General features: G+C 43.1%; 1 protein-coding gene and 1 long non-coding RNA gene across 2 annotated transcripts; one reads left to right on the forward strand and one right to left on the reverse strand.

The window, feature by feature from the left end:
- The first annotated feature begins 442 nt into the window (after positions 1–442).
- On the forward strand, positions 443–5,261 carry BHLHE41 (basic helix-loop-helix family member e41). The gene is made up of 5 exons (XM_019452268.2): positions 443–837; positions 974–1,037; positions 1,359–1,466; positions 1,795–1,906; positions 2,344–5,261. The coding sequence occupies exons 1-5, from the start codon at positions 446–448 to the stop codon at positions 3,450–3,452; spliced, it is 1,785 nt and encodes a 594-aa protein (XP_019307813.2). The 5' UTR covers positions 443–445; the 3' UTR covers positions 3,453–5,261.
- A 2,343-nt stretch (positions 5,262–7,604) lies between these two features.
- On the reverse strand, positions 7,605–11,391 carry LOC128774950 (uncharacterized). The gene is made up of 2 exons (XR_008419509.1): positions 11,205–11,391; positions 7,605–10,782 (listed from the first exon to the last, which is right to left on the reverse strand). It is a non-coding gene; the product is annotated as an uncharacterized LOC128774950 (long non-coding RNA).
- Positions 11,392–21,006: the final 9,615 nt, after the last annotated feature.

Genomic DNA, 21,006 nt, shown 5'->3' on the forward strand with positions numbered 1-21,006 from the left:
CCGCGCCCCCCCCCCCCGCCCCCCAGGCCACTGAGCGGTGAGCAAACAAGTCTCCAAATTTTCCTTCGGGACTGAAGTTTACCCACCGCGAATTCTCTTTCTCTTTCCTTTCTCTGGTCCAAACCAACAGCGCAGTCGGTGGCGAAGCAAAAAGCCACGTTCACGTTCCTGCACCGTAATGACGGGCGAATTGAAGGAGTAGCATTTCCAAGCCCAGGAAGCCCTGGCTGCCCCGCACCCCCGGCGTCCCCTCCCCCTCCCCCAGCTGACTGCAACGCCTTTGGGAAGATGAATAGCTTGGCTGAAGTTGTTTTTCCTTTCCGGTGGCCCTGATCAGGTGTCCCCGCCCCCTCCTGCCGTTCGCCCTCCCTCGCAGCCTGCTCCCGACACCCCCCCGCCCCGGCCCGGCCCCTCCTCCCCCGCCCCCCTCCGGGCTGGACCGCGGATGGTACGTTCCGCACGTGAGCTGGGTGCTGGTCTGGCCGGCGACGCGCGTGCCCTGTGGCCAAACACTGCCCGGAGTGAGAGCAAACTACCAGCGCAGTGGGGCCGGCGCGAGTGTGCGTGCGTGTGTGTGCGTGTGTGCGAGAGAGCGAGCGCGGTGGGAGGGGGGGGGGAACCAACTGCTTCACACTTTCAACACTGCACTGAAGAAGGGAGAGAGAGAGAGACTGGAGACGCACAGATCCCCCCAAGATCTCCCAAACCTATCGTCCCACAGATTATAAAACAGAACCCCAAAAATCGAAACAGAGGAAACGGACAGCGGTTGAACATGGACGAAGGAATTCCTCATTTGCAAGAGAGACAGTTACTGGAACATAGAGATTTTATAGGGTAAGGTGCACGCACCCTTGCGAATATCTGTCTAGATATTTTTTTTTTTTTTTTCCTTCTCCAGAAAGTGGTATGGAGCGGGCAAGGGCAGTGCCCCTCCCCGAATGGGTGCCTGATGCTGATTTCTGTTTTGCAGACTGGACTATTCCTCTTTGTATATGTGTAAGCCCAAAAGGAGCATGAAGCGAGACGATAGCAAGGTAAGTGTAAGTTTCCGATGTTTCCCCATAACCTGCCTGGATAGTTAATTAGGGCCATTGATTTCACAGCGAAGCTCTGCCCGCAAATATATTCCAGCCCTTGAGCTTCCCCAACTGTGAATTTTAAGTGGTTTGCTGGATACTCTCAGGGGGAGATTAAACATCATACCTGAATTCAAATTGCATTTCAGAACAGTCCAAAGGAAAAGCTTTCTTGGCATAGTTTATCACATAATATGGGGGTTTTGGGGAGGGGTATTGTTTTATCCAATAAATGTTTAGCTTATTGTTTTCTCTTTTCCATGATTGTCGTATATTAAGGATACCTACAAATTACCGCACAGATTAATAGAAAAGAAAAGAAGAGATCGAATTAATGAATGCATTGCTCAGCTGAAAGATTTACTGCCTGAACATCTGAAGTTGACAGTAAGATGTACATTTTCATTCTTTGCTGCTCTCCAAGGGCGTGTTAATAGCTTGGTACTACTCCCAGAGATACAAGAATAAATGTAAATATCATATGCCTTACGACTTGGGCTGTAGTGTAGAGTTTCCCACAAACTCAAGAGTAGGTGCTCACAACTGAAGGCAAGAAATCATTTATAACTCGTCTTCTGGAAAGCTCAAGAAGTATAGGAATAGTACTTCTTTCAAAGTGTTTGCTTAAGTTGCTGTGCTGAGTGGAGAGCCGATTGAGCCAAATGTGTGTTTTTAAGTAACCAAAGTGCCCCCTTTCTTTTTTGCACCACTGCAGACTCTGGGGCATCTGGAGAAAGCGGTAGTATTGGAATTAACTTTGAAACACTTAAAAGCTTTAACAGCCTTAACCGAGCAGCAGCATCAGAAGATAATTGCTTTACAGAATGGTAAGTCAGTTCAGGGAGGCCAACCCACCCTGATGAAGCCGGGTAGCCCACAGAGGGGCAGTGTTAGGACTCTTCCCCCACCCCCTCCTCCTTCCTTGGGCCCATGGGCGCAGTCTCATTTGTTAAATTGCTTATACTTTCCCTTCATTGGAAAGTGCCCATTTCCCGAAGCATCCTAGAGGCTTTCAGCAGAACTCAGATTTTTATTTAAAGTGGCGGTTGCGCTCTCCACTTTGGTTTTTCAGCTGGGAGTAGAGCGCCCCCCTGCTCCCCCCCCCTCCCCGGCAACCAGTGGATTATATCACCCGAATACAGAGGAAAAACCGAGATCACTTTAGTCAATGTAGGGCCCACGTGATAAGCAGATGTTTTAACGTCGGTATTTTTCTTCTTGCCTCCATTCCTCTGCCCCCACCCCCACCCCTTCCTCATCCTAGGGGAGCGATCTCTGAAATCGCCCATTCAGTCCGACTTGGATGCGTTCCACTCCGGATTTCAAACATGCGCCAAAGAAGTCTTGCAATACCTCTCCCGGTTTGAGAGCTGGACGCCCAGGGAGCAGCGGTGTGTCCAGCTGATCAACCACTTGCACGCCGTGGCCACCCAGTTCTTGCCCACCCCTCAGCTGTTGACTCAACAGGTTCCTCTGAGCAAAGGCACTGGCGCGCCCTCGGCCGCCGCCCCCGCAGGGTCTGCGGCCGCCCCCTGCCTGGAGCGCGCCGGGCAGAAGCTTGAGCCCCTCGCCCACTGCGTCCCGGTCATCCAGCGGACTCAGCCCAGCGCCGAGCTCGCCGCCGAGAACGACACGGACACCGACAGCGGCTACGGCGGCGAGGCCGAGGCTCGGCCGGACCGCGAGAAGGGCAAAGGCGCCGGGGCGAGCCGCGTCACTATCAAGCAGGAGCCCCCCGGGGAGGACTCGCCGGCGCCCAAGAGGATGAAGCTGGATTCCCGCGGCGGCGGCGGCCTGGGGGGCGGCGCGGCGGCGGCGGCGGCCGCGCTCCTGGGGCCCGACCCGGCCGCCGCGGCAGCGCTGCTGAGACCCGACGCCGCCCTGCTCAGCTCGCTGGTGGCTTTCGGCGGAGGCGGGGGCGCGCCCTTCGCGCAGCCCGCGGCCGCCGCGGCCGCCGCGGCCCCCTTCTGCCTGCCCTTCTACTTCCTCTCGCCTTCGGCGGCCGCCGCCTACGTGCAGCCCTTCCTGGACAAGAGCGGCCTGGAGAAGTACCTGTATCCGGCGGCGGCCGCCGCCCCGTTCCCACTACTGTACCCCGGCATCCCCGCGCCAGCAGCCGCCGCCGCCGCCGCCGCCGCAGCCGCCGCCGCCGCCGCCTTCCCCTGCCTGTCCTCGGTGTTGTCGCCCCCTCCCGAGAAGGCCGGCGCCGCCGCCGCGACCCTTCTGCCGCACGAGGTGGCGCCCCCTGGGGCGCTGCACCCCCCGCACCCGCACGGCCGCACCCACCTGTCCTTCGCTGGCGCCCGTGAGCCCGGGAACCCGGAGAGCTCTGCTCAGGAAGATCCCTCGCAGCCAGGAAAGGAGACCCCCTGAATCCTCGCCCTCTTTCTTAGGACGAGGGTTCACGCGGAATAATAATATTAATAAGTTAAAACACCCTTAACGTTTTTAAGGGAGGAAGTGTAATAGATGCACGACAGGCTTTTAAAACAACAACACAGGTGTTTTGTGTACATTTGGAGTTCCTGTTTTGCTCATCCCTCACCACCCCACCCTCCGCACACTAACATCCTTTTCTTCCCCCACCGGCTCTAAAAGATCCTCTGCGGTATTGATACTTTATTCTTTAAAGAATTTCCCCCCAAATAAGTTTTGCCTTCCTTTAGGCCATGTTCCATTGTTTTTTTAAAATACAGAACCTAATTCTGGAGGAAGTGAGAAGGGTCTGCTGTGTGGGTGAGCTAATTGAACCAGGGGAGGAGCAAGGTGGCCCAGGAGTTGACCTGAACGGCAGGTAGGCAGTTGTTATCTGCCTGCCTCATGTGTGCCCTGCCTGCTTCAGGAGGCTTTCCACAAACAGTGAGGACCTTTTAGAACTGAATTTACTCTTCAGTATTTTATAATGTTCAGCTTTTTAAAAGGTATATATTTTTCAAAGAGGAAGAAGTGAGGATGCAGTCACTTGCGTTGCAACCTATTCTGAAGTGGTTTGAATGGTATCCCTTAGTAACTTGCTCTTGTTTAAAGAGACACGGAGTTGGGCCATTGTCAGAACTAAGTCAGGGAAGGAGATGGATGAGGAAGGCCGGAATCATTCTTGGTACATTTACTAGCACTTTATTGAGAAATTGACCGTGAATCAATTGACTTGTCTTAATTTCATATATATATATATATATATATATATATATATATATATATATATCTGTATCTATCTATAGATATATACAAACACATATGTGGATATATATAGATACATATAGATATATATATTGCATCTATTCCCACCTTGTCATTATTTAATCCACCAGGTTCCTAAGTTTTTATAATATTGCTGTAAAAAAAAAAAAAAGGAATGTGCACTGAACTTAAAAACAAAAAAGAAAACAAGTCCAAGATGATTTATCCTATATTCTTTCTGTTAAATAACAAAAGTGGAGAAAAGCATTAAACTGGTCAGTTTTGAGTGGAAATGCTGTAAAGATGTGGAATGAAGCCCTGTGTGGCCTTCCTATCTCCAAGTCTATGTATTTTCTGGAGACCAAACCAGATACCAGATAATCACAAAGAAAAGCTTTTTTTAATAAGGCTTAAACCAAGACCTTGTCTAGATATTTTTAGTTTGTTGCCAAGGTAGCACTGTGAGAAATCTCACTTGAATGTTATGTAAGGGGTGAGACACAACAGTCTGACTATAAGTGAAGAAAATATCTGGGTCTTTTAGTCAGTTTGGTGCATTTGCTGCTGCTGTTGCTACTGTTTGCCTCAAACGCTGTGTTTAAACAACGTTAAACTCTTAGCCTACAAGGTGGCTCTTATGTACATAGTTGTTAATACATCCAATTAATGATGTCTGACATGCTATTTTTGTAGGGAGAAACTATGTGCTAATGATATTTTGAGTTAAATATCTTTTGGGGAGGATTTGCTGAAAAGTTGCACTTTTGTTACAATGCTTATGCTTGGTACAAGCTTATGCTGTCTTAAATTATTAAAAAAAAATAAATACTGTCTGCAAGAAACCAGCTGGTTTAGAAAGTTTTAGTATGTGAAGATAAACTAGAAATTATCTTTATATTCTAGTATTTTCAGCACTCCATAAATTCTATTACCTAAAAAATATTGCCACACTATTTTGTGATTTTAAAATTCTTACTAAGGAATAAAAACTTTAATATACGACATGAGATTGTCTAATAATTAAAAAGACATACTGCTCAATTAGTTTTAAGATATCTATGAATTGAGGGATGAAAGCTATTAATGTTCTAAGATAAAGAACTTTGTCATTGGCTTGATAACACACGTTTCCAATTTCTTGCAAGCCTCCAGGCTCTGGCTGTGTCTACCTACTTATTTCCAGTGTATCTCAATGAAAAGTGCAAAAGAAAAACCTACCAATCACTTGCGTGGTCTGTTGATGTTAGACCCAATTTGCTAATGTTTTTATGATTGATGAATTTTTCATTTCTCATCTTGACACCAGATAGGCCTGGTGTTTCTCCAGTATAAACACACTGTCATGTAGGAGAGCTTAATTTCTCCATATATTTTTAGCTCTTCAATCTTTAAAAAATAATTTTACTGTGGAACTTCATCATAGAATTCAAGGAAAAGAAATAATTATCTTTAGACTTGTCTCAAATTCATAATCAAATTTGTGATTTACTATAAACTGTGTGAAGGATTGTCAATTTTTAGTTTCAGTAATGTTCTTCACAAACCCTTTGATTTTTGAAAGGTGTTGAAAGAATAGTCAAAATTTATGAGATGTAGAAAAAGTGCTCCCTCTGCTGACTTACAGCAAAGAAACTCCAAGTCATTGAATGTGGAGTCAAAGGAATCTCAGAGATCAGTCTGTCCAGCCCCCTGCATTTTATAGTATGAGGGAAATGAAGCCTAAAGATATCATATATCCTCCTAAGATCAAACTGCTAGCTGGAGGTATCACAAGAGGCCTGAACTATTGTATCCCCCCAGTCAGTAAACTACCTCCCACTGGAAGTATCTTTAACCACATAAACTGAAATTGACTGGGTAGCATTGGTGAACCATCATAAATAAACCACAAGAACAAAGGAAATAAAAATGACCATTAGGAAACCAGGTAGGATTTTTGAGCACCATAATTTATCGAACTTTAGAAAGATATTGTCTATACCAGAATAATGGGATAAAGTAGGATTTTAAATATTTTGAGCTACACTTTAATGTCCTATTGTAATCATACTACTTTCAGAACCAAAAATGATTCAGAGTAAATCAGAGAACAGTAAAATGTTTTTGCATTTGTATAATTTTGGTATAATAGAGTAAAAAACCTTAGGGTTGGGCCAGATTTTATAGGTCAGTTATTTAGTCCAAATGTCTATATACTTACATGGTAATATAAAGTTAGTGAGGACAGACTGCACAATAATATTGTCTATATGGCATCTGAAAATTATTATTTTCATAATTGATTTATTTTATGAATTAAAACACTAGAGTAATAACTCCAGTAATAATTTACCAAGGATGGTCCTGTACCTGCAGTGGTGAAATTTTACCCAAAATATTTTGTAGTATATGTGATTTTTCAGTCTAAGACAGACATGAATCTTGAGTTAGTAATGCTTTTATACATATAGTATTATGCCACTTAATTTTATGTACATATGTATTTCTCAGCAAACATCATATTGAATTGATAAGTGGCCTCTCCCCCGACAAAGAGCTAAGGCACTAGAAACTACATTTTAATAGCTATTTAAAGTATGACTGGAGTTTTAGTTCCTATCATTGTGAAAATTATTTTTCATTTAGTTCACTGTTATTGGCCATGCAGGCCATAAGTTTGGTTATTGCTCATCAACTGAGATTGGTTCAAAAGTATGTAAAAGAAGGCCTCAGCCAATTTCTGAATATGTCACAGGTCAATTTTGAACCTCTCCATGGAAGGTGATTGCCGGTTGAGATCGTTGGAAGACAAGGCTGGGCAAACAGACTAAGGCCTTTTCCTTTAAAGAGAAATGAACAGAGGCCTCGTGAACCAATTAAGGCTGTTATAATGCCAAAACCTGGCTGTACTATTGTGATAATAGTATTTTACTTCAATCTGATGTTTTTCTCGTTAAACAAAATCTATTGGACCCTCGGATCAATACTTATTGTTCTGTGCTATGTAAGTTCAAAATGGATATACAGTGCATGTTAAAGTCCAATGTAAGTTCTAGTTTTTCACATAATTTAATAGGAGATTGACAAGGAAAATTATCACATATTTCTTGTGATTAGGATGAGATTTATACTAAAAAGCATGTGCAGCGTGTGCTTAAAAATAGGCTCCTAGAAAGGAGTTGGACATTTGTCTTAAAATTGGGTTTCTTTCCCTACTTCAGTGATTACCATATTGAAAACTCCAAACAAATGTAAAACTATACCTTTTTCAAAGTTGATATTTTAAAATTATGAACTTAGTGATGCCCAATTTATCTGGCCTCAAGGAATGACACGTGTCCCATGAAACAATGATTCAGAAAACTGAAGATTCTATATTTAAGTTTATTCATTTATCTTTTCTTTTTTTCCTTAACATTTTAGTGAAAAGCTTCCTAAAAGATATTACACAGGTCCTCTATACTGTCTTATACACATCTTATAAATAAATACCCTATCCATAGTTATCCATTCTCCATAATTCAGGGTCACCCTTATAAATACCACTTTTGCACTATGCATGTCATCTGGGAGTATTAGCATCTGCACTAAATACTTTCTGAGTTCTTATATCTGCTTTTTATAGGTTTGTCAATCTCTTTACTCACGATCAGGCTGCCAGCTGTCACTTCTTGATGTGTCAGAGTCCTTGCCTCTAACTCTTATCTAATTTGCTATCTCTGACTTACTGAGACCTGGGAAACCATTCGACAAAAACCACACCCATTTGAAATGTGCCTAAAATTAGAATAAATAGGCTCTAACAGAAGTACCTAGGATCACTTTTCTAAACTGTGTGAGCTTATAGAATCAGTAACATGTTTCTCCCCTAACGCTTTTTTCTTCTTTTACTTTTCACATTCTTGGCAATGTTCCTATCAGAACACTTATGCAAAAGCCCTCAGATATTTTATATATTTTTTGATCATCTTATTAAGTAAAAAAGCAGCTTGCTAATGGCTTTATTCCACAGCTAACCACAAAATAATGACATTTCCATGCCAGAAACAAATTATTTTATCTGATGAACATTTCTTTCTCTCAGACTGATAGGAGTAGAGCACCAAGGGTCATTAGTAAAAACTGATTCAGCATTTTGATTCATGGATGACCCTGGCCCTGCTTCTGCTGTGTAATCACCCCCACCTCTGGGTTTTAGAAATCTTGAGTGGCACATCCAGCAAAAACATTCTGGGGAACTGGCAGGGAGGTGTGTGGGCCCAGATGCTGCCTCTGAACTTAGACACACCCATTGGAGAGCTTCTGGTAAGAGGTTTCAGACTTCCTACTGATTGCAACACACTCCTTATCTCAGTGAGCCTATAGATTGAACAAACGGTGGGCCTGGGGATACAGGCATCTGGTTTGACCCTACTATATGTAAGGTGCTGTGATAGTGCAGGACAATCAAAGATTAATAATCTCTGAAGATCTCAAAGTCTAGTGGGAGTGACAGACCAACACTAAAAGAACTTAATGCAACATAGTAGGTGCTATAAAGAGGTGAATACTAGGGGGTGAGGGTTGCTACCTTCATCTGATTAAGTCTGAGACAGCCTAGAGTAGTAGTAGCTGGTTTTCACAGAATGAGCAGGTGAGTGAGTCCTTGGGGCTCTCTCCAAGAAGGTTCTGATATACTCTGGTCCTGTGCTGAGTACCGGGAGTTTAATTGGCTATATTTGACTAAGGTCTGAGCAAGGATTTCCTAATTTCTTAGTCTCTATAGAACCTGACTGCTGTACTCTCTCACCATCATCTCCTCTTGAGGACCTGAACCATGAGCTGGGACTGAGTGGTCATAACATTTCCTACTGCAAAAGAGAACATTCATAGCATGATAATCTCTAATGCAGCAGAGGGGTAAAAACCTAGTACCTCACAAGCAGCTCTGTCTCACCTCAACCGTTGATCTTTCTTACAGAAGAAACTAAGGGTGACTTCTTTCCCTTCACGTAAGGGCGTGATGATCCATGTTCTCCACTCAGCACAGGAGAGGGGGAAATGAGAGAGATAGAGAGCAGTCCTAAAGGGAAACAAGGATTCCTTAGGTCTATTTTTCAAAACCTCCAGGAGGAGGCTGAGGCAAACAACTAGTCCAAGGTCATGTAGCTCACTAAGTAGCCAAATGAGGACTGGAACCAGATTTTTTGGTTCTGAGTCCACTGCTCTTTATGCTATCACCCCATGGCAATAGTAATGAGGAGGGGAAAGCCTGACTTTTGCTCATGACATGAGTGGAGCTAGTCCACGTGAGGTCCTAACAGGCAAGAATATATAGTTGGTGGTGGAGAAGGAAAGATGGCCAGACAATCCCTTTCCAAAACATGGAATAGAGCATGCAATAATTGAAGATAGAGAAATTCTGGAGACACAATAGTCAAGGTCCTCTACAAAGAACCATACAGTTTTGCTGTCTACTAATTTGGAGACATCCAGAAATGTGCCCTCCTTTGTTTGGAAGTCCACACATGATCTGGTGAGCGCTCCACCTTTGCCTCTACGCCTCCTACCTACGTGGTCTGGTTTAACTCTAAAGATTCTCCATGGAAGAAGGAATCAAAGCAAACTACGAATCTGGACAAAAGGAACATTTAGATTTGAGGAAGTAGGAAAGAGGGCGATTTGCTACAGTTTTTACATGGGGTATTTTTAGGATGTTGTAAACTTTAGCTGCAGTTTCAATTTGAAGCCTTTTACATATTGCTATGCACATGTGTATACCTAGAATATCAAATGTTTCACAACGAGGTATTCAGTATCCACCACACAACCCTGTAATAAACTTTGATTCCATATGCAGCTTTACAGGTTCAGTATTGCGTTTAGAAAATTAGTTTCCATGGGGCGCCTGGGTGGCTCAGTCGATTAAGCCTGCGACTTCAGCTCAGGTCATGATCTCGCAGTCCTGAGTTCGGCCGGCCCACCACCGGCTCTGTGCTGACGGCTCCCAGGCTGGAGCCTGTTTCAGATTCTGTGTCTCCCTCTCTCTCTGCCCCTCCCCCGCTCACGCTCTGTCTCTGAAAACTGAATAAACCCTAAAAAGAAAAAAACAATTAAAAAGAAAAAGAAAAGTAGTTTTCACAGGTGAACTCCACCCTGGATCCTGTTCCTGCAGACTTTCAGTTACTTAGGGTAATCAGAAAATTCCTTTATAATACGACATTTTAAAGACACTGGCTTCTCTTTCCATACTACCTTAAGCAGGGCTTGGTTTTCGAGTATGTATATGTTGAACGAAACTCATCTGCGGAGCTATAACGCAGCTGGGTGATCCGCACGTGACCCAACAGGTGAAGAAACCGGACTATACGCCTGCATCCCTGGAGAGCAATGTGCGCGCGATGAAGGAGCCATTTCTGAGGTCTGTGTTTGAAACGTACTCATTTAAACACTGGTAAGCCAACTCTAGCTCCTTAAATCTCCCTACGAGCGCTTCTTGGTGGAGAATTAAAGCGGGGAGGGGAGGGGGGAATAATATCATCAGCCTTGAGATCTTCAAGGAGCCCTGGGATTGGAAAGAGAGAAGCATTCTTAGGTTGCCTAGCGATAAATCTGACGATGATATCATTCTCCCGGAGGCCGGCCTCCCCCTCCGGTCCCCTCCCGGCCGGCTTTCCTTCCCCACCCCCCGTCTCCCTCCCACGCCGGGGTTCAAAGTACAGCCGTGCGGGGTAAAGGAGCAGGAGCCGGACGCGGCGCTGTCACGTGTGTCCGCACATGCCCGGGCGCACGCTGCGCGGCACGTGAGAGGGGGCGGGGCGGGGGCGGGGAGGCGCCTGCTCGCGACTTTCCGCGCGTGCGCTCTGGACCCCGCGCCCACCACCGCCTAGACGCGGCCTCCGGGAGCGAGCGGGCGGCCAGCTGGCTGGCGGGGTGGAGGGCTCGCGGGGTCGCGGGCGGGGCGGCCGGGTGGGGTTGAGGACGCACCCTCCCAACAGCTGCGACACAGTCTTCCCTGCTGAGTCTGAGCGGGCCGGCCCTAGGTAGTCATTCCTCCCGAATTAAAGCTGGCTCTGACTCCGGGCTCCTCGAACCGTTCTGACACAGCAGTTTCCGTGCAGCCCTTCTGGGCGCGGGTTAGAGGAAGGTCGACAGCCGCCTAGGGAGGGCCTTGGGGCGGAGACTTCAAGCCTGGGCTGGCCGGGGGAAGTGACAGGTCGGGAGAGGGGGACGGGGATGGGGGAGGGAGGTGGCTGACACACCCGGCGGCGCCGGGTCTGGGGCCAGACCCCGTCCTGCCCTGGTCCCAGGGCCACGTCCTCCCGGAGAAACCCCGGGCGGTCGGTGGGAGACCTGCGCAAACCCGGTGTCGATGTTACCGGCTGGTGGAGTCGTTGTAGCTTTCAGTAGTCTCAGTTTTACACATTGAATTCCCACTGATTAACTAGGGGATTTAGTTAATTATGATAAAATTTATTGGGACTTTCTATGAAAGGTTTAAAGTAAGTGATTTTGTGGCAGTAACGGATTCTGCATGGTGCAGTAAAGTGAAGGAAATTAATGTAGTCAGTGGCTGAAAGATGTTGTTTTTTTTTTTAATTAAAAAACATTTGCAAGTCGATTAAGAAAAAATGATCAAATCTCACACTCACTTTTCGAAGTGATCACCATATTTGATTTTTGTAAAACTCCTAGAAACATGCATGCTTGTAAATGATCTAATATGAGTAATTAGCGTGGAGGAATTTGGAATTCATGATGCCCTTTAGATAACCGAGAATACCCAGCAGTGTAACAAAAGTAGGGAAGCACCATTACCTCCTGCAAATATGTTTTTGGTCTTGTGATGGAAAGCGATCTCCAACGTTGCCAGTAATATTTGGACAGGTCAGGTGCCAGTATTTGCAAAGACATCATAGAGCGGTTGTGTACCGTCAGGTGGAAAGGGTACAGTGAGTGCCATCCTGGAGACAGACTGCTATAAGCTAACAGGCATTCACAAAGCACAAGACGACTTCATTGTTGTTCGCTTTTTAATAATACGTATGAATAATGTCCTGGACAGCTTAGTTATTAATAATATCCAGAAAGTTTACAAAGCAAAGATAGACTTCAAATATGCACTCAACAAATTTATATTGAGCTCTTACTATGTGCCAAGCATTGGGGATATAGCAGTGATCCATACGGACAAATATTGGGGATATAGCAGTGATCCATACTGACAAATTAATCACCCATCATGGTGCTCAAAACCTGTAATAAAGCCTCACAAGTTGTCAGGCACTTGCCAATCGATTATTATTGCTACAACCAGTGATCAATATCCCTCTGCACCTGATTCTTTTTCACTTGGCACTTGCCAGGTGAAAGGACTACATCTCCTGTCTCATCAGTGCCCATATCCTTTCTCCTATTTCTTTTCCCCTTTTCCCACCCCCTTTGGATCCATACTTGTCTAGTCTTCTAAGAGGGTAAGTTTGATCCTTACCCAGAATATTTGTACTTGCTCATCCATCTGCCTGCAACATTCAGCCCCGGATGTCTGGATAGCTAATTCCAGCCCCCCAACCCCCACCTTTTTATAGATCTCTGTTCAAATGCCACTTCTTGAGAGAGGCCCTATCTGAGCAGCCCAAAGGCAATATATAAAATACCAGTTCCCCCTATCATTCTTTACTTTTATTCTACTTTTTTTTTCACAGTGTGTATCACCCCTGACATAGTGTGTGTGCATACTGGTATATATGTCTACACACAACACACACACACACACACACACACACACACACGTAATTTGTTTATTGCTTGTCTGTCTCATTAGAATGAACAGGGACTTTGTTTTGTTCATTCCTGTTTGTCCATTGCCAAGAATGGTACCTGGCAGTAAATAGGTAACTATTTGCCTTTTATAAATAAACATGTATCAATTCTCAATAAATATTTGCTGGATGAATGAGTGAACATCTCTGGCAAGTGCTTTAGCTTGATTGTCTCACCAAAGACCATAGCACAGGCCCTCTCAAAGTGTCTTTTCATATTATGAATCCATTTTCTCAACACTTACTAAGCACCTGCTATGTTCCAGGTACTGTGTGCCATGGAGATGTCAGCAAGGAGTCAAAGGCAGTTAATGTCCTATAATTGCAAATGGGAAAAGAGTGTGGTCTGGAAGCTGATTGAATTTTGTTGTCACAACAAAATGATAACATATGTTATTAAAGCATTAAGATACAGCATTAAAGCATTAATTGAGTTCCCCTAACAAGATAATTAATGTCAATTTAATCTTATTCTAAATGATTGCAATTTATTGTGTTAAAAAATTATTTGCTTAACTGAAATACCTTCTTTGAAATTAAAATATATTCTGATAACTTCTCCATCTCCTGAGTCAGAACAAGCTACAATAGCCCTGTAGTAGAAGGAGTAAATTTCAAAACAGGGTGTATTTCAGCTCTCAGATCGCTCTTGAACCTGTGTAGAACTGAGTGAGAGCCTCTGAATTCCACCCATGATGGAATACACAACACATATGACTAGGGCTTGATGATTCCGGATGCTTTAGCTCTTCACTGGCTCTTCCAGGTGTGGTAAACTTTGTTCCTTGGTGAATGAGCGTCTTCAAGGCAAGAGCTAGTATCATCTATTTATCAGTGTGTGCTCAGCACCAAGCACAATACCTGGCACACAGTAAGCACTCAATAAATGGCTGTTGAAATCCAAATCCTCCTCTCCATTCCCACAATCACTGTTCTAGTTCCAAGCTTTATCATCTCTCACCTGCATTATTGCAAGAATCTGCTCAGTGGCCTTTGTCCAGTCTTCCTTTCCCCATGCACAGGCCACACTGCCAGGAAATCCTATACCAGGGACTCCCCACTACAGGAAGCAGGCATGAAGGCTTAAACCTTCCCTTCTCATTTCACCCCCCTTTATTCTAGCTCCTCTCCTGTTTCCCCCAACCAGAAATGGGCATCTAGTGCCCTAGCTGCACTCAACTACCACAGGTCCCCGAATATGCTTTCTACTCTCAAATGTTTGTCTTTGAGTAGAATAGCCTTTATTTGGAGGCCTCCTACTCATGCTTCAACACACAGCTCAAATTAAATCTCCTCTGTGAAAACTTCCAAAAGTATGGTAGTCAAAACCTAACCTCACCCACTCCTTTGCTTTCTGTTCTCTTAGCCCTTTCTTTAAATCTCCACTTGGGTGTTTAAAATCTTATTTTACAAACGTGTGTGTGTGTGCAAGAAGTGATGTGTGTTCTTGTTTTCTGTCATTAGTTGAAACTTCAAGCTACCTCCCCAAAGGCTGGTGGAAAACAATCCTGTCACTGTGAGCTCTCCTACTCCTACCCACTTCAGGATTTCACAAGGACCTGGGATACCATGATTACAGAGGAAGAACCCCTTTATTTTCGGACTGTCCTAGATAACTGTCATGTCCCTGCATGCTGCCTGGTATCCCTAGCTTCTCTGGGTCTTTCTAGGTAGGAATCTTTGCCAAGGATGGGTGAGCTACACCTTAGGAGCATTGGGTCCCCATTCTCCTCTGTGTCTTTGACACACTAAGGAAACTGCAGAACTGCGACCCCACAGGCCTGAATGCTTCTTCCTCTACTTCTTCCTCCTAACATACCTCCAACTTGAGAGAGGTTCTAGAGACAGGCAGTTAACCTACATTAGTCGTGTTGGCTAAGTGTAAGACCATAGGCAACCAAAGGGACCCCAGGGAACTGGGGGTTGTAACCTCTTAAAAGAGGCAGACATTGCTCAGTTCCAACTAATTGTTATCAGATGAAAATGCTGCCTAGCATCGCCAGGTCATCCGGTTTTTCCAGGAGAGGCTGGAATCTACATTTTAAGGTAAAATCTACTTTGAAATGTTTCCAACTATTTTTTAAAAACTTCAGAAACACTGTTCATTACAAATGAGGCATACCTGTAAAAGTATTAGTCTGGAGAAGGTCACTTCAAGACCTCTGTTTTAGAAGAAGCCTGGCAGGAGGCTTTCCTTCAAGCATTTAACCCCAAACGTCCCTGACACAAATAGCCCCGAAGTCATTCTTGAACATAGGTAGAGGGGAAAATGCAATGACAGTAGACACAGATTAATGTCTCAATAAATTACCCTGTCACACTGGGACTCTTCACATTTTCTTGTAAGTAATTGTGTGTGTCTCCCACAGCTGGTCACCCACACCCCCGTCACTCATGCTGGCACCACCTCCAGCCTCCACTTGGCGCTTGGCCCTGGCTGCTGTGTGTCAGACTGTTTACTTGTTCTTAGCTCCTTCTTGAGTTTCTTTAATGACCCTCCCAGACCTCTGTCTCCCATTTACCTCAAGGCCTCTGCTTGCCTCCAGACTCTCAGGAAAACCCCCACTTCATCAAGAGAATTCAGCCGATCCAGCATAATATCCCCAAACTCTCTACTCTTCCTACCTACCTACCCACACCCTCCCACACCCTCACTTCCCTTCCTACCACTGCAGAGGGTAAGGTGGCCCTCCTACTCAGAGCCAGCCCTTCTATTTGCATCAGCGGTAGCACATCAAAACTATTTTTTAAAACTCTGCCATCCTTTCCGTGCAGTGAGTCTGGATCTCTGTTAAGGGCGTTCTGTTACTAACTCATCATTGTATTCCTGGAACCTAGCAAACTACTAGGGACAGGGCAGATGCCCACTAAACATATATTAAATAAATGCCTTTTTTTTTTTCAGGGGGCTGTACCACAGTTCCTAAACAATTGTCTAGAGGCGTAAGACTGCTGCTGACACCTGATGCTTTGTAGGTGGTTCATCTAGAGAAAGTAGTTTCCCCTGACTCTGAACGTGGGCTAAATTTGGAGGAGATAATCCAGGAGGGAACGTAGCTGGCAGGCGAGGGAGTTTCTCCTGGGTCAGGTTGGTGCCATCCAGCTGTGAGTTTGCTGTATTAATACCTCCTATCTGTCTTCTCTGATTACTGCTGGTGAGGCTCGCCTTTGGCACTTGCTGAGGGGAGCAAAGGGAAGCCTCCGTGACCAAGGTCTCACATTGCTCTCTATCTCCTTAAGGTTCCACCTGAAGACACCACTACTTCACCAGCAAGTGTTTCTTGGGGAAAGACAATAAGCACCAAGACTTCTTACTCCTTGTTACATTTCAAAACAGTTTTTCTCTTTTCTTTTCCTCTAACTTGCCACCTTTTAATTTTTTAAATATTCTGGTGGTATATTTATGTAAATCATCTAATTATATTTCTCTTTAATCCCACTCTCATGTTGTAAACAAGTATCTCATATCCTATTTTATATCTTCCTTATTAAGCTGTTGGCTTTCAGTCTTTTCTTATTTTGAGTTTTATCCATTTACAATTATTTTAGAACTGACTTCATTTTTATTTTAATTTTAGAAACTACTTTAACCTTCTCATTTCCTTTTGAATTTTATTTTCTTTCTCTAATCTTCCTTCAGCTTATTTTATAGCCCGTGTTGTACTTTTGTCTTACGAGTTTTTATAATCCTCCTGGTTTAAAATCTTGCCTTATTATTTCTTTAAGATTTTCTTATTTCTCAGTTTTAAGCTTTTAATTGGTTATAAGTCTTTCAGAATCCTTTAGCATCACATTTTAATCTTTAGTCTCTCTTCCCTTTCTTTTTTGACACTATAACTTTATTATCTTTTTTCTTATTTATTATGTCAATTAATCATGACCTTTAAGAAACACATTGAAATTAGGAAATCTTCTCTGCCCTTGACCCCCTTCTTACCAGCCATTATTGTAAGTACTTTTTTTTTTTTTGCATTTATGTTGTTTTTTGACATAGGATTTCATGCAATCTTTATTTTTATATTGTATATTTTAAAATCTATGGTCTAATTGTTTTAAGAAATTTCATTTGGTTGCAAGGAACAAACTAATTCCAGTTACCTCAACTGATGATTATTTTATTGTAGGAATGAATGTGTGAAAGGGGAAACAGAAATCTCAGTTACTATGCAGGCCAGGTATTGTGCCAATCCTATGGGAAGTCCTCAGGAAGAGTTGGAACTGATGTGGTTTTGGGCCTCACAGGTACTAAAACAAACAAAAGCTGAGAAACAAATGCAATGTCAGTGTGGGAATCTTTATTCTCTACTTTGTTAATACGTGTGACAGAACTAAATCTGGATTTCAAAGACTGAAAAGAGAATCACATGGACGTCCAGGAAGAAGAATCCAGCCACCCAAAAGTGGGGGAAAAGTTAAGTTGAGATAACTCTAGTTCTTCCATAGCAATATTCTGTACAGAAGACACAGGAGTAAGGCTTATACCTTTGCTATTCAGAAATGTGATTCATGAACCAGCAGCATTGGTATCACTTAGGAGCTTATGAGCAATGCAGAATCTCAGTGCCATTTCATATCTACTGAATCAGAGTCTGTATGTGGCCAGATTTTTAGGTGATTCCCATACATCTTAGATTCTGAGGAAACAAAAGTGTGATACAATTGTTATAGGCCCACCCAAGGAGTCTATAGTATAGAGACAACAAATTCTCAAATCTGAAAGAATAAAGTAGTGATTCTCACTCAACCCAGGTGATTCCCTTGACCCTTATTTACAGCTTCCTTTGGTCTTTTTTCTCCCCCACCTCTCCCAGGAGAGCATGTTAATGTAATTTCTCTGAGATTGGAAATATTCACTTTTCTGCACATTAGAACCATCTGAGATTTTAAAAAAATACTGTTGCATGGATCATACTCTTAGAGAACCTGATTGAATTGGTCTGGGATAATAGCCCAAGTCAGTAGTTTCTCAGATCCTCTCAAGGTCATTGCAATAGGCAGCCAAGGTTGAGAATCATTGACTCAAGGGAAAACAAACCCATGAGCCCTCCTCGAAAGAACTACTGAAAGATGGACACAAGACAACCAAGAAATGAATCAAAATAAAGAGCTTAGGAATGAAGAGACTGCAGTGAGAGGTCATTATTTAATTGATTTAAAAATAAAACTACAGTTAAATAACTTGGCATTTTGGTTACAGAATATAATGGTTGGAGCTCTCAGGATGCAAGTATGCTATTGTCTACCCCCTAAATTTCTGTTGATGTTGGGTGCAGTCTCTCACCAAATCCATTATTTTTTTAGTTTTATGTTATTAGTTCTCAGAGTTTCACACAGTGTTGTTCCTCCACGTCCCTCCTTCTGCTCACTTTACTGCTGGCAAGCTTTACCTCAGCTAGGAGGCTTGACAGTGACAATGGTGACTCACCTTGCCAGTCTGCTCTCACGCTGAGTTTCTAGAAGAGAGCCAGAGATATGAAATAGGAGAAGACCAGGGAAAGCCTAATGATACTGGATCGGAATTTGAAGTATCAGTATAAACTCATGATTATATTTATATAAATTGCAAAGCTCCTGCCTCTCAGGGGCCTTGCCTTTCAGATTCCAGTGCTTCATTTGTCCCAAACTCTGATCTTTTCCTCTGCAGCTCAGAGGGACCTCTGCTTGGATTCCAGATCACTACACTGCAATCAGGAAATTTTCCCCAGGCAGGGAATCATGTTCTTCATGAGGTTCACCTCTTATATTTCCCTGCCTTCAGGGATGGATTTCAGTCTTGCATTGCCTGCTCTGCCTTGTGTTGCTTATTCTCCAATGTCTGAAAATACTTGCCTCAGACATTGTGTCTAATCTTATAGCTAAGACAAGAGAGCTAGTACCGGATACTCCGTCACAGACAAAAGCAGAAATGCTGGGCTGCATATTCGACAACAGTATTTCATTAATGTTAAAGTTCCTGAAATTGATCATTACATTGATCATGAAAGAATTCCTTGACTATGGGTTATGGAAGCACTCCTTGTTCTTAGACTACATGCTGAAATTCTTGGGATAGAGGATTACGTTGTCTACGATTTACCCGCGAATGGTTCAGTGAAAAGAATAATAATTTGAATAGCAGTAATATGTATTTTGTAGATGGAGCAAGAGAAAGAAATTAATAAGGTATATATGGAAAATGCTATCAGTGATGAATCTAGATGAAATGTATGTGTGGGTTTATCACACTGCTTTTGTATCCTTCTCAGAAGTTTGAAATGTTTTCAAAATAAATAGTAAACAAAACATTCCTTGGATGTGGACCGGACTTAGTGATTCACATCCAAAGTTAGAGTTTGGAAAGAAAAAAATACGTAACTTTACAATGAAGAAACCTGGCAAACACCACTTTACCCAAGTGATTAAGGCTAATATCACCAGTGGTAAGTCATGTAGATATCATGTACCCGCTGATTTGTGATAAGGTTTTCTCGCTCAACATTTATAACCCAAATTAAGAATTAATGAGTATCCTTAAATACACCTTTCTTAAATACCTTTCCAAATTGGGTAAATATTAGCCATTTCATTTTGTGTCTACCTAGCTTAAGTAGAATCCATCTCTAGAGAAATGATCATGTGTATTCATTTATCAATTTTATTATAATTTTATAGTCCAGAGAAATCTATGACATTTGTATAAAACAGTGACTTTTTTTAATTTATTTTTTAATATATGAAATTTACTGTCAAATTGGTTTCCATACAACACCCAGTGCTCATCCCAAAAGGTGCCCTCCTCAATACCATCACCCACCCTGCCCTCCCTCCCACCCCCATCAACCCTCAGTTTGTTCTCAGTTTTTAAGAGTCTCTTATGCTTTGGCTCTCTCCCACTCTAACCTCTTTTTTTTTTTTTTCCTTCCCCTCCCCCATGGGTTTCTGTTAAGTTTCTCAGGATCCACATAAGAGTGAAACCATATGGTATCTGTCTTTCTCTGTATGGCTTACTTCACTTAGCATCACATTCTCCAGTTCCATCCACGTTGCTACAAAAGGCCATATTTCATTTTTTCTCATTGCCACGTAGTATTCCATTGTGTATATAAACCACAATTTCTTTATCCATTCATCAGTTGATGGACATTTAGGCTCTTTCCATAATTTGGCTATTGTTGAGAGTGCTGCTATAAACATTGGGGTACAAGTGCCCCTATGCATCAGTACTCCTGTATCCCTTGGATAAATTCCTAGCAGTGCTATTGCTGGGTCATAGGGTAGGTCTATTTTTAATTTTCTGAGGAACCTCCACACTGCTTTCCAGAGCGGCTGCACCAATTTGCATTCCCACCAACAGTGCAAGAGGGTTCCCGTTTCTCCACATCCTCTCCAGCATCTAAAACAGTGACTTTTTAAGTGTAGTTCTGCTTTAATCCAAATGCCAGTATTACTGAATTAATGTCATTCATAACATTTGAATGACATTTAGGATATCTTTATTTAAAATAATATTTAAAATATTACATTTACATACATTTTAAAATATACACATATATACTTCCTGTCATTAAGAAAGGAAGGAAGAAGGAAGTTTTCATTAAAAAAAAAATATATTTGACTTCTCTGGGATCATTCCATCCCAGTTAGAAGGCAATAAGAGGAGTGTGGGCTTTGGAGATTGACTATCTGGGTTCATCTGTTGGGTTTAGTAGGAGTGCCTTCATCATAGGGTATTGTGAGTATTGACACACATGTATGCATTACATATGGGCAAAATGTGCTCACAGAGTAGAGGTCAATAGGGAGCTATACAAGCCTGGCACGCAGCAACAAATTTTGGAAAATATTAGTTATCTCATTGTTTGTCCATTATTTTTAGATCTTGTTTGCTCAAGTCAAAGAATCATTAGACTGGTGGCCCTTTGGGTAAAGTGTCCTCCCTACTCCAGTCGGCTCTGACTATGAGAAAAGGTCACACATATCTAGCATAG

This window comes from Panthera pardus, unplaced genomic scaffold (genome assembly GCF_024362965.1).
Source record: "Panthera pardus isolate Hobbes unplaced genomic scaffold, ASM2436296v1 HiC_scaffold_6, whole genome shotgun sequence".
Classification (NCBI taxonomy): domain Eukaryota; kingdom Metazoa; phylum Chordata; class Mammalia; order Carnivora; family Felidae; genus Panthera; species Panthera pardus.

Excerpts from the sequence above, each read along its gene's own strand:
- BHLHE41 (XM_019452268.2), top strand. The coding sequence starts at position 446 with ATGGTACGTTCCGCACGTGAGCTGGGTGCTGGTCTGGCCGGCGACGCG. Across the intron at positions 1,038-1,358 it reads TGAAGCGAGACGATAGCAAG|GATACCTACAAATTACCGCA; the intron begins GTAAGTGTAAGT and ends TCGTATATTAAG. Across the intron at positions 1,467-1,794 it reads CTGAACATCTGAAGTTGACA|ACTCTGGGGCATCTGGAGAA; the intron begins GTAAGATGTACA and ends GCACCACTGCAG.